Source organism: Eublepharis macularius, chromosome 13 (genome assembly GCF_028583425.1).
Source record: "Eublepharis macularius isolate TG4126 chromosome 13, MPM_Emac_v1.0, whole genome shotgun sequence".
NCBI lineage: Eukaryota > Metazoa > Chordata > Lepidosauria > Squamata > Eublepharidae > Eublepharis > Eublepharis macularius.
The window spans coordinates 9628027-9642187 of record NC_072802.1 but is presented as its reverse complement, the minus strand read 5'-3'; the positions used below and the strand labels follow the sequence as shown (position 1 = coordinate 9642187).

The 14161-nt window shown below is 45.5% G+C and overlaps 1 protein-coding gene across 1 annotated transcript in view; it reads right to left on the bottom strand.

The window, feature by feature from the left end:
* Positions 1-14161, bottom strand: part of ZC3H12B (zinc finger CCCH-type containing 12B) — a 95997-nt gene that overhangs the window by 7522 nt on the left and 74314 nt on the right. The window contains exons 3-7 of the mRNA XM_054996623.1: positions 10848-10999; positions 5872-6613; positions 2868-3007; positions 529-763; positions 152-258 (exon numbers count right to left, since the gene is read on the bottom strand). Coding sequence (XP_054852598.1) covers positions 152-258; positions 529-763; positions 2868-3007; positions 5872-6473 — 1084 coding nt within the window. The 5' untranslated portion in view covers positions 6474-6613; positions 10848-10999. The remainder of the gene's footprint in view (positions 1-151; positions 259-528; positions 764-2867; positions 3008-5871; positions 6614-10847; positions 11000-14161) is intronic.

Genomic DNA, 14161 nt, shown 5'->3' with positions numbered 1-14161 from the left:
GATCAGACTTCAGTACATCTGCCCCCCTCCTCTCTGCTCTCCTATCAACTGTCTGTCTCCATGCTTCCTATCATATACATACATGTGAGTATTTTTTTTAAAGGGACAGGCTTATTACATCTCTTGAAACATTCAAGTGTTACACACTTACCATAGGGACATGGTTGCTTTTTGTGTTCTGGAATCACAGGCTTTTTTCTTAAGAAATTTTCAAGGCTGGGGCCATGGCGTCCTAATGGGTCATCAGGAGGCATAAACCTGGAAAAAAGTAGACAGGCAAATTTTATTAGCTAATGTTCAAATTCCCTAAAACGAATACATGACACAATGTAGTGGCTAAGAATGTAAACTGTGTCCAGAGTTCAAATTTCACTTCAATTATTTGCTCGTTAGGTGGGCTGCAATACTAGAGGGTAAAACTAGTCTCCTGACAGGGGGCTGCTATAAAGACTAGTGAAAAAGTACAAAGAGGGCTTCCAGTACCAAATGCTAAGACTTGCTATTCCACTTGTGAAAAAGGAAACATACTTGTCATTCACAAAAGAATACATCAGCAGCCGTTCCTCAATGAATTTCTTCCATTCTGGCTTTTCATTTTGAAGGTCGCGGTAATTGTCATTTGACACAATGATGCCATCAGAGTCATAAGCCAGTTTCACTATGAAGCGGTCATCATAGCAGACTACCCTTCTGCCTTGAACTCGCCGAGACGGTGTGAAGACAAGGATTTTTTCCTTCTCCAGCTTGTGTAAAATTTCTTGATCTGCAAAATTAGGTTTGTACAAGAACACTGTAAAATCAAGATGTCCTGATTAGGAACAAGTCATTCTTAGCAGCTCTGTAGCTGGAACAGAGAGAAGGATGTTTTGCCAATATTATTTTGCTCAAAAGCTGCAGTCTTGGGTACTACCTTTCAACCAAGGATTTTCTAAGATATTTTACAGTGTGCCTTTCACACCACATAGTGTGTCCTGCCTTTACTATCACCATACTTCCAAACTTTTCATCCATATGGTGATAAAGTAGCTGTGAAATCTAACACGCTCATCACAGCGCTCATGCAGGCTGAAACTTAATTCCTCCTCCCCTGCTCCTCTTACATTTATATTCAGTCTAAGCTGCTCCATGGTAACGCTGCTTATGGAATGTATCATTTCATACTGCGAGTGAGAGATCACATGACAAAAGCTCTCCCATATTTAAAACCAAACTCTATCTCATTACAGGGAGAGAGGTTCTAGTCTAGCCATTTGCTTGTTTTCTATGAGTTGGGATTTCTCCCCACACACCCACAACCTCTTGGTCAAAAATTAAACAATATGTCCTCTTAATTGCAGTTTTGGATGGTATAATCCAGGAAGAGGATTGGCAATCTGCTGTTTGGCCAGACTAGGCCATAGTCATCTATCACTGTAATCCCAATTTCAGTTTGCGGATCCAACTTCTCCCCATCCCATTTTTCTTGTAAATGAGGCATCACCCTCCCCCCACAATGACACTGGACCATCAAAAGAAGCAAAGTCATACTGTAAACAATGCAACTTAAATTAGTCACAACTAATTTTCCTAATTTTTCCCAGTGGAGCCTGATCACCACAAACAGGGCTGGATTCTACCTAGATTTCCAGGGAAGCAAGGGGGGGGGAGTTTCACTCATTATCCCCTCCGTGGCAGTCCAAACACTCCCCAAAATGGTGCTCCTGGGGATGGGGGACTCCCAGAAATAGCTTAAGAGGGGAACTGGATGTCGGGGGGGGGATTATCCTCCTTCATGGAAACCTAGCCTGAATCCAAGTCTTGAGCTGGATTGTGAACACTGTTCAATCAACCTGCATTTACCTCCTTTTATGAATATGCTGGTTCGATCAGTGGCCCTGAGTGACTAGCAAGCACTGTGAGACATCACTGAATGAAGTTACAGAAACCCAGAGAAAAAATAAGGAGAAGAATGAGGCAAGCTTGGCAGGGGTAGTGCAAATGCACCTGAAGACTCATATAATCAAATCAGACTTATTCAACTGTAGTTAAGTCCACTAATGTCAATGGGACAGATGGATGCCTAACTTTGGATTATGGAAAAACAATAATGTTAGGAAAAATTGAAGGTAATAGAAAAAGAGAGTACCGATCATGAAATGGATTGACTCAATAAAATAAGCCATGACCTTCAGTTTGCAAGACCTCAGCAAGGCTGTCAGTGATAGGATATTTTGGATGTCATTAATTCATTGGGTCACCGTAAGTTAGAAGCAATTTGATGGCACAGAAGACACACAACAGTTGAACACTAAAAGCAGGCCACACAGATCTCCCCAGTGAGCAGCTTTGAAGAATTCTCCTTCTGTAGACAGAGGAATTTCAATTTACATCCATCCCCCTGTAAAGTCTTAGCATATGTGACATATTATAAATATTAAGAGTGAGACAAATATTTTAAGATAACATTGTGAGATGTCCACAACATGCCCATGCTATTTATTATTGGCGACAACCCTCTAATAATCTTTAAACAGACAATGCTTAAAGTCAGGCTAACTTGTACACAGTTGGTAAGCTTGAAGAAATCAAGTTGATCACCTTCCTCTCTAAGCGACTTCTCTTGGCAAGTGTAAAGAATTCTCAGTACAAATATTAATGTAGTAGCCAAGTCTACTGAAGCTACATATTCACATGCCTCACGAATTCACCAAGATGAAAAATCACCATCTAATGGAATTTACAATGTCACAAACACTATGAAGCATCCCCTTTTTTAGGAATTGACACTACAAGAAGCAACATTAGTGACGTTCACAATAAATGCCATCTTCTTGCTAACAGTCAACTGTTTTGCCAACTGAAGAAAAAGCCTGTGTTTGAACTGCTACCTGTAATTGGTGCATCTGGTCGAGATTGCTCTTTTCTCCACGCAGGCACAAATACCGTAATATCTTTGTGACCTTTTTCCAGAAACCAGTCAACAGCTAGCTGAATCCCTCGACAGGAAAATCCTTCTTTATTCCCATGACTGAAAAACAAAGCACAGTATTTTAGAGAGTTTTGCTATGAAGGATTGTGATGCTACTTACTTTCTAAAATATTTAAAACCAGAGAAGGAGACTGCATTATCAAAAAGATTCAATCAAATTTGGGATGGGGGTGGGGACAAACTGTCAAAAAGTCTGGCATCCAGATTAAACTAATGCTTCGATTTGATGAGCTCGAGCTAGACCTTAATGTGACCTGGCTGCTTAGTGAACTGCCTGTAATATTTAAACGGCTTTCCAGATCTGTTCCACATAGCATTCCTTAAAGTAGGAATAAAATCTCAGTTTACTTAAGTTAATGCCATTCATAACCAAAAAAATGCATTTGGACTTCAAAGTCAATCTAGTAACTTGGTACAATCCTGAGCAGAAAAACAAATACGATGCCCAAGTATTGTCCTTGCCACTCTCATTTTGTTTTTAAAAACACTGTAAGGTAACAGAGTAAGGAGTAACAGAGGTGGAATATGCAAACCATTTTTATTGTTAAGCTGTAACCCCTAAATAAGACCATATATGATAAAAATTAAGGATAAAAATGATAAAAATTTTGGCCTTCCCACAGACTAACAATGGAATGAATCTTGTAACAGTGATAATACAGATGAACTCACGCAACCCCGGGGAGGGGGCAAATCATGGATACATCTTGTCCTAAAATATTAAATGATTGTCACAAACAGACTGAATAAAATCAAGCTGTAATGGCCAAAAACTCAGAGAAATTAGCAAAAAGTAGATTTAATGAGGGTCAGAAAAGATGGTGGTAGGTTTATACTTCCAGTGCCTTAAGCCTGTGTAGAATTCTATCCCTTGATACTGGAAGTCACTCCCCTCCGCCTCTCTGTTAAGAGGTGTTTCAAACCATTACCTGACAGTCTTCCAGCTTAGAGAGACTGACTGTAAATTCATTCAAGCAGTTTACTGTTTTTTCAAACCGTTTTAATGCTTTCTCTGCACTTGCTACATCTCATGATTTAGAACAGGGTTGGTTCAACTTGCCCCGGTCACTGTGTGTTGTGTTTTGTGTGCCCAGAGATGAAAAGTATTTCCCTCATTCCGTTCCCCTTAGCAGTCCTTTCCAAAGGTCACAGGAATAGTCCCTTTTGGACTAACAGCCACATGGACTGAGAATGGGAGAAAAAAATTTACTTCATTTGTACCCTGCCTTTCTCTCCAATGGGGACCCAAAACAGCTTACACCATTCTCCTCTCCTCCATTTCATCCTCACAACAATGCTGTGAGGTAGGTTAGGCTGATTATGTGTGACTGGCCAGAGGTCACCCTGCAAGCTTCAAAAACAGAGTGGGGGATTTGAACTTGGGTGTCCCAGATTCTATTATGACATTCTAACCAGGCTTTGTAATTGCCCCCCCCCCCCCGCCTTTTCTGTAAGTGCTATCTTCACTGACACAAATGGCAAGGGGGTGATTTCCCCCTTTCCCCCTCCCCAATAGAGCCCTCCATCCAGTGTAGCAACTAGTTCACGCAACCCCGGTAATTAATTCTCCTGTGTCTGGAAAGGACTTCTGGAAGGAGGGGAATATATAAAAAGCCCACAACTCTTTGTGCTGTCACTGATGAGTCATAGGATTCCACCCGGTGCATTCATAAGGAAGCCATCTGCTCATGTCCTCTCCCCCTTCCCCCACACACAAAAACACGGGGCCTCCTCTGTGTTAGCAAACTGCTTTTGAAACCATGAAGCTTCAAAAGCAGTTTGTGACATGGCACAGGGCATGCATGTGGGAGTTAGCTGCTCAAACAAATCTTTATTTCTACCCCTGGAATGTTGCCTTAGCAACTATTTAGATCCTGTATATATGTATGAATATGTGTATTAGAAGACTATTTGGTTTTTCTCCTCATGTCCTTCTATCCTGTGGTTATGATCAGGCAAAGAGGATTGAAGATATAGAACGCCAAACTGATATTGCTAGCTTACAAAATAACAACATGTGGTCAAAATTTTCAAAATATTGTGAAGCCATAAGTTTACTTAACGTCGATGTATTGTCGAAGGCTTTCACGGCCGGAGAACGATGGTTGTTGTGGGTTTTCCGGGCTGTATTGCCGTGGTCTTGGCATTGTAGTTCCTGACGTTTCGCCAGCAGCTGTGGCTGGCATCTTCAGAGGCTGGCATCTTCAGATCTCCCTCTGGGAGATCTCTGTCTTTTGGTGCTACACCTCTGAAGATGCCAGCCACAGCTGCTGGCGAAACGTCAGGAACTACAATGCCAAGACCACGGCAATACAGCCCGGAAAACCCACAACAACCATTACTTAACGTCCTTAAAAATAAATGGTTTCAGAAGAGTGTTCACTCTAGCACGGTGCTTGGCCCTTCCTTCTGCAGTATTGGAAGGCAGATATAATAAAATCCCCTTTGAAAGGCTTTACTCCTGTCCATTAAGACACGTGGAAACTATACAGCACATGTTTTTTAGCTGCCCATATTATAAGGAAACATAGGATAAGATGATCACACTGTTATTAGGTAAAATCTCTGGTCTCACTGAAAAAGCTAGATTTGATCATCTCCTATCCAATAAGAATACCAAGATTACCTATCAAGTAGCCAGATACTGTTTGGTGATATTCAGATCTCAGAAATTATATTATACTGTAACTAGATCTTAATTTCAAATTGTTTTATTTGTTCTATTGTATGCCTTGAATTTCCGTTTGTAGTGTAACTGTGTTATATGATTAGTGGTCAAATGACCATAAATAAAGAACGAATGAACAAAATCTAATGTTCATGTAATGGTAATCTCCCTTTGAATATTTACATATACACATAGTACAGTGTTCCCTAAAAGTATTCTAATGCTGCCAAGCTACCTCATTGCCACGTTACTTCCATCAATGACAACTGGCCTCAAATTGTCTGAGCTGTCCACTACTTCATCTTCCAAAGACAGTTCAGGGCTAGCCACCTCCTTTGTAGTGGGACCAGTGTTTCCAGCAGTACTTCCGGTACTGGCTTGTCCTTCATTCTCAGCCTTGTTTCCAAGTCTCACCAATTCAGCTAAAATGTCATTGATGAGAGCATCGGCTCCCAGCTTGTTCAACACAGCTTGAATTTGATCTCCGGCATACCCCAGCTTTAAAGCAAAATCAATTTTAGCTTGATACTCCTTATTCAAGTTGGCTTTATTTTCTCCCAACTTCAAATCCTGAAGGAGGCTGCTCTGCGAAAAACTGGGACGATCCAAGCAGGGAGAGCGGCAGAGTTGCCGATGGGGTTTGTGGGAAATCTCTTTCTCCCTCCACTGAGAGTTGCTGCAGCTCTTCTTGAAGCAAGGCTGCTCCGGCTCACTTTCGGAGCTTGTCCATTCTTCAGACTCAGCACTGCAATCCCTGCCATCTTGCTCTAGAGGCTTCTCTTCTGGGCAATGCCTCTTCTCCATTTTCAGCCTTTCCACCATAGACCAGGCCGTCATCACGTTCACCTTCTAGCCAGATACCCTTAAATTGGTCTCACTTCTAAAACTGCCTGGAACGTGCACACCACAGCATCGTGTTGGCTGCTTCTGAGGCTGGGTTTCATTTGCGATACACACAAAGCCAACTATATATTCCTCTAGGAAGAAAAATATATAACATGCCCAATTAAATGCTGCACAATGATGCAAAACTTATGTTTACAAAAGACATTTAATTTAATTAGAAAAATATTTGCAATTTTGTTAAGCTTTTAGTCCTGGGAAATTTAATTCCCTTCCCCTCTTCCCACAACAACTGCATTTAAAGTAGTGTTGACTATTATACCTCCACCGCCCACATGGCGAATTCACTGCTGAGGTTACTGCACCTTCAAGTTGCTGCCTGTCACAACTGCTGTTGTGAATTAAAGATGTTGGTGCCAATCCAGAGGAAGTTGGCATCACTTCAATGTTACAGAAATCAATACATCAAGTTTGTCATGCTGACTAACCGAAAGAATTCAATTCTGGGGGAACAGAGAGCTGTGAAGTCAGATAAACAAAGAGGAGTCTTGTAGCTCCTCAAAGACTAAAAAGGCTTTATTCTAGCATAAGCTTCTGTAGGATCTAGTCTGGTTCATCTAGTCTGCAACAGATTAACACAGCGCCCCTTCTGGAATGATGTCTTACGCCAATGAATAATGTAAATCACAGAACCCTGAGCATGCTTGCTTAGAAACCAGTCCCATTCAGACCAGAAGGGCTCACTTCTGAGGAAGTGTGCATATAATCCAGCTTTGAACAATGCGCCTTCTGCCAATGAGTTCTATGCACCAAGCTCCACAAGATGATGGCAGTTTCATCAAGCTTCAAAACTCTGCAAAACAGCCAGGGGGAAGGCTGATCTCTGCATTAAAGTCCACAATTGTCCCAGTACAAGATACGATCCCCATATGATCAGTGCAAGTATTTATTTTCTTTACTTCATTTATACCCTGCCTTTCTTCCCAATGGAGACCCAAAGTGGCTTCCAACATAATTGTCCCTTCCTCACAACGACCACCCTGTGAGGTAAGTTAGACAGAATGTTGTGACTGGCCCAAGATCACCCAGCGAGCTTCCAGGGCAGAGTGGAGATTCAAACCTAGGTCTACCAGATCCTAGTGCAACAGTTAGCCACTACACCACACTGGCTCCCTCTATATCTCCCATATCTTCTAATTATCCCTATTTTCCATTAGAGACACATGTTGGGGATGTATACACACTCATGTACTAGTTTCTCAGCCCAATCCTGAGTGGGGAAGCAGAAAGTGCACAGGGAGGCAACTAAGGGTTACGCCACTGTATCCCAGACTTACACTGGTGTAACCCCCCCCCCCCCAATGATGGCGCCTGGCCACAGTGCTACTCCACCGTGGCCTCTTGCCAGTGCCCACCCACAGCAGCCAACTGTGTGCATAAGTCCCTTTGCCAGCAGCCAGGAGGCATGAGTTAGTCAGCTCCCTAAGCCATTTTGGGCCTGAGAATGCCCCCTGCAGCTGTGGAAAGTTATACCGTGAAAAATAGTGGTGTAGCCCACAGGCGGCTGTTTTACAGGAGAAACTTGCTCACCCTCTCCCCCATGAGGCTCGGCAGAGCACAGGATGCCGACTACCGTGGGGACCAATCTGCTTGAGCTCCACGGCGGCCAAGGCCCCACACCGACAGCCAACCAGTCCCTCACACCCCCTACATAACCTCCAACCAGGCAACCATGGCTCCAGGTAAGTAGGGGTGCGGCTGAAGGCTCTGCTCGAGAGCCCCCTGCTGCGACTTTAAGCATGAGATGGGAGAGGCAGCACATGGTGAGGGGGCAAGAGTGCACCAGGGGGACTTGGCAAAATCTGGAGAGTTCAGGGGAGGAGAGCTGAGTCCAGAATGCTTGACTAGCAACTACCACCCAAGTTCCCGTGCAAGTTGTCTGACTCCAGAGTCCCGGCTCAGGGAGGGCCAAGGGCGCACTGACAGGCAAGGGGGAGCTGGGGAGGCAACTGCCCTGGCTCGCTTATTTACGCCAGCCTCTCCTCTCCCTTCACCCATGCTACCCAAATGCCAGCCTCTGCAGTTGAGGCTCGCCAAGGGGGTGTGGCCCTTGCCCATGAGCCAATGCATCCCACGCCTGCCACGGAGGCGGTTACCCAGGGAGCTGCACTCAACACATCAGTTTTGAGGGGACCTTCCAGCAGCCTATGCCGAGGCTCCACTCAGACTCTCTCGGCCGGGCTCCCCCCTTGGGTGGAGGTGAGAGCATGGCTGAGGATAGGGGTGAGTGGGTGCTTGCTCTTGTAACTCCCCTGTAAGGGCAGCTGCGCAACTCCATGTCTATCTCCCAGGATCAGAACACCAAGCAGCTATGGGAACAGAACACCCAGATGAGGATGAGAAGCACTTTGCCAGTGGAGAGACGTCCCTCATCTGGCTGCCAGCAGCACCTAAGATGTTAAGAGCCACCACTGCTGCCCCCAGCCATTGACATCTTCCTGGGACATGGCCCGGCCTCTCACCATGTGTGTGTCAGTTTCCCTTTCAGACAGGTCACAAACCTGTCAGGGAGGCCAGGGAGCATAGCCGTTCCAATCCCCAGTGATTCTTCCTAGTTGCCATCTGAGCCCTGCCCATGGAGCCATTCCCCAAGCAGCCTGCAAGTCAACTCCACTCATGAGAAAGCAGCATGGGGAATGGCTCTCCTGGCCCTGACTGCCACACTAACAGGCACAGCCCTCTTCACAGGCGAGAGAAGTTGGCAACATGGGTCCAGACATCCTCTTCACTTTTTCTCAGTTCAATAAAGTCTTGTTGAACAACAACTCCCTCCCTGTCTGTTCGCTAGTCTGTGCATGACAGCAGTCCTCCTCCACTTCCCTGAAGAGCTACCCTTTCACACTTTCCAGCAAATGATCTCTGGCTCTGGGTTGGGACAGGTGGGGTGGCCCCAAAGAGGCTCCAGGTGTCTTCATGTGGCTCTGCTACCAAAGGGAGCAGGCATCTTGGAGACTCCAGCCCCAGCCAGCTTCTCTCCCCTCTTCTCTCTCTCAGATTCATTGCAGACAGTGGGGTGGGACTTGGAGTGTCACCCGTGTGTGTCTGGTGGAGGGGTGGGATGGCAGAGGGGAGGACTCTCAATCTCTGACAGCGCTGCTGGCATCTGATAAGCCAGGCAAAGACCTCTGCATGTGGGGAATGAGGTTGATGGTGGTGGTGGGGGATGTGGTACAATGTCCTGGAATCTCTGGGGCTCCTCTCATGTGAGGCCAGACAACTCTCCTCTTTGCTCTTTGCAGAAGCGGGGATGGACTTTGGGACTCTTGTGCTGGGAAAGGGATGACTGCTCTCAGAGCAGTTCCTCTGACCCTGCAGGCTGTCCTTAAACTCTGGGGGCATCATCCCAGGACTGGGGCATGGCTCGCAAGGTCCACCCTGGGTTCTTGCATCTCTTCAATGCAGTGATGTGTTTCAATGGAGCCGCTGCCAGTCAATGGACATTTGACATTCTCGTTACATCTGATGGGAAACTGCAGCCTCCCCTGCAGTTTCCAATGGGCATTCCCATCAGTCATTCCAGAAACTTTTCCCCACTCGCCTGTATAGAGCTGCCTCTTTGAGACCTTGGGGGGCTAATCCTAAGTGCCGAGGGCTGCAGGTGCAGTCCTCATCTAGTCCTGCCAACTTTCTGCTCTCACTTTTCAAGGAAAGAGAGTTTGTTTCTCAGAGCGGTGGTGGCAGTGATGGCGGAGGGGGGTGGGTGGGTTGCAAGCAAGTGGTGCTTCAGCCGCCAGCCTGGCCCTTGTCGGAAATGGGGGTTCGGTGAGCAGGTGGGGGTGCACCTTGCCTGCACCTTCAGTGTTGCCCCCCCCAATGGGGCAGGGCTTCTCTCAAGACAGGTGCCTCTTTTGGGGTATGGCAAGCCCAATCGTGGGGCTCTCTCTGCCTTGTGCACCCGCTATTTGTGGGGCCAGGGAGTAGCCCTATCAGTTGATGAGGGGAGACATGGCCCAGCCCGTAGACTGGCTATGCTTTCCCTTGCCACCCATAGTGCTTCAACTGCAGCCGCCTCCCAATTGGCGGATTCTGCCAGCGTTGCTAGAGCAGCTTGGGAGCATTCTCTCCTGGCCATTCTCTCCCTCCCCCCAGTGAGCCGTGGTTCCTATCCTGTCCCCCGGGAGGGGTGTGTCCCACCTGCCGCTCAACCAGGTGCCCATCACTGGCTGGGCACACCAGTGCAAGAGCTGCGGCCAGGACTGTGTGTGGCCCCCGGCAGCCTGCTCCCTGCCGGGGGGGGGGAACAATATCATCAGACAGAAGCGATCGCAGCCCACCCATTGGCTGTGCTGTTCCTTGTCCATTGCATACCTGTCAGGGAGGCGGCGTAGCCACTGTCGGGTGCTGGCAGGGTTGTTAGAGGAACGGTGGTGCAGGTGCTCTCAGCAGCAGCCATGCCTTCCCGGGCTTGGACGCTGGTGTTGCTCGCCCACTCAAGTCCTTTGGATTGGGCTGCCTATATTCTGGGTACAATCCAGCAAAAGTTAGTCACATCTAAACCCCAATGAAACCAATGGGAACTGCTGGTTAGAACTAAATCCTATTCTATTGCATTTGCTGGGACATACCCTAAGTCTTGGGGGAAGGGAGAGATGAAATCATCTTGATTCTAGATCCCAGACATACAACTTCACACATGTGGACATGGAATACCAGCACACGCGTCTCCTTCCACACAGGCACAAACCCTATGTAGATATTAAACTTTGCTGAACTTGCTTGAATTGCAGCTATTTTATAGTAAGTGCGATCAGATCCATCATAAGATTAAACATCCTGGGGTGTCTGATTTTGTTTGGTGGTGCTTTCAAATTGCCACAGGTATACTTGAACAGATAGAGGGTACAGCAGATGGTAACAAAAGTTCATTAAAGTGCAATGGGGAGTGGTATGGGTTCAGACATCAAACCTGGTAAGAGGACAGAAGTATAGGAGTATCCCTATTTTCATCTGTGAAGCAACTGAATCCTTATATATGGATGTGGACCTTTATATAAAAAATGTAACTTGAAAATTATTATTTAAATCATTTATTAGTTGCCTTTCTGCCTTACGGCATTCAAGGTGACTTACAACAGACATAAAAATACATTTTATAATCTCAATGTAAAATCACAATCTAAAAGCGTCAATCAAATGCAGTTCTAATTAAAACCATCTTCAGCTGCCTCCTAAAAATCGAAAATGAAGGGGCCAGGTGCACCTTCTTGGGGAAATTGTTCCATAATCATAGGGCTGCCACCAAAAAGGCCTTCTCTCGTGTACCTACTAAATAAGCCTCTTTGGTTGATGGGACAGTCAAGATGTCCTCTCCTTGAGATCTTAACTCCCAGGCAGAAATGTATGGGAAAAGACAGTCCTTCAGACAGCCCAATCCCAAGTCACTTTAATGGACAAGACCATACCTCACACTAGGCTCAGGTGTGGTACTGTAATAATCAGAGTCACATGTTCCAGTAGCTGGTCCCAACTAGTGGTCTAGCCGCAGCCTTCTGCACTAGCTGCAGCTTCTGAACACGCTTCAAAGGTAGCCCCAAGTTCAGCACGTTGCAGCAGTCCAGTTGAGATGTAACTAAGGCCTGAATCAGCTTGCAAACAGGGCCACTGCAAAAATGGGGCCAGTTGGTGCACTGTTCCATCTAGTACAGGGATTTGTAAAACAAACTTTTCTACATTTGTGACACAGTAACTGGAGCCTTTTTTTTTCAAAAGAACAGCTTCAGTGTATGTAAAACAAGTAGTGACATATAAAATGGGAGCACTCAAAACATCCCTAGTTAACCTACACATTTCTGCCCACTCAAGATCCTCCTAGCTATGGATGGATTTTTCAAGACTGCCACCTGTATCATGCTTAAATTAACCTTAAAGACAGAGGATTGGATCCAGTTTTCCAATGGCAGAATGGAACTTTCCTGCCTCCACCTTTCCTCAGCAGCCCACTGATCTCCACAAAATGTTGCTCCTCAGGATAGGAGCAGATAAGAGACCCAGAAAAATGACATAGGCGGGGTCTGCAGCAGAAAGGGGGAATTGGTAGAAATTGGCAATTTATCTGAATCGAACCCAATGACTGTAAATACTGCAGAAGATCCAAGTTAAATGATACAGTCGCTCTTGATGAGGAGAAACAGGTCATGTCTGATCAGGTTCTGGACAGGATACTATCCAAGAATTCCACATAAGCTGCTTTGAGACCCATGGAAGATAGAAAGGATATACATGTAAACTATTAATGTTATTATTTAAGAGAGATGTACATTTCAGGCAAAAGCTTCTGAATTTAAAAGTAATTCTTAATCAGACAGTATATTTTTGTTGAGAACAATTTATATATGTTAAAATATGCAACAGCCGAGGACTGGCAATAGAAAAGATCTATTTTTTTTTTAATAATTTTTTTTATTTTTCATAACTACAAAACACTACACAGCACTACACAAGACTATCACAAGGAAAGGGGAGAGGGAAGGGACAAAGGGGGATGGAAAAAGAAAAGGGGGGGGGAATGAACTACAAACACTAAACACTACACTTCAATGTTTTCCCTTCATACTGTCATAATACAAAAATAGCTCCATAGGATAATGATGGAGTGGTTAATCATACAGAGAATAAACATTTCAAATTCTGATTAAACTTTCCTCCCCCTTCTAGGTCCTGGACGCAATTCTCTCTGTGCAACCGCTGTTGCGGTGCTCTCCTCCTCCTCCCCCCCCTCCGGCTTCTCCTTTTCTTCGTTCTCGGTGCAGCAGAGTTCCGGGTTTTTATTCTCAAAATCCTTTAGTTGATCTTCTGATAGTATCTTATAGGCCTGATCTTTATATCTAAACCATATTCCTTCCGGAAATAACCATTTGTACTTTATTCCATGGTCCCTCAGAAGAGCTGCAAACTTTTTATACTTAAAACGCCTTTTCCGGACTAGAAATGGAACGTCCTTCAAAATCTTGACTTTCAAACCCAAAAAGTCCAAATCCGCATTGTATGAGTTATATAGGATGGTGTCCCGAATCTTTTTAAATGAAAAGTCAATAATGATCTCACGAGGCAACTGTTGCTTTGTTGCATATTTTGAAGAAGCCCGACGGACCTCCAAAATGGCACTTTTAACCTCTTCTTTAGTCGTCCTCGCGGGTATCGCCAATAGTTCCGAGACCACCTCCCACAGATCCTCATTTTCCTCCTCTTTCACGTTTTGGAAACGCAAAATTGTCTGCGTTCGTTCCATCTGTAGCCCGATCAGTTGGTTCTCAACCAACTTCAGCTCCTTTTTTGTAGCCTTCACAAGTGACGCACTTTCCAGAGCAGACTTCTCTGCCCCCCCCCGCTGCTTCCTTAATGGTTTTCACTTCGCTTTCAATTAAGCCCACCCTTTGATCAGTTTCGTTCAGCTTGTCAACAAAGGGTTTTATGGCTTCCACCACCGTCCTGCGCACCAACTCTTCGAGCGACTCTCCCTTCAAAGTAGCCGAGATTGACTTACCGAGAGCGGGACTTTGCTTCTTTGCTGCCATTGGGGGGGGGGGCGCCAACAAAATTCTGGAACTCAGCGAAGGGGAAGAACGAGTCTTCTTCAGATCAACCTCTCCTTCACGAATGCTTGTAGAACAGAAGGGATTCGC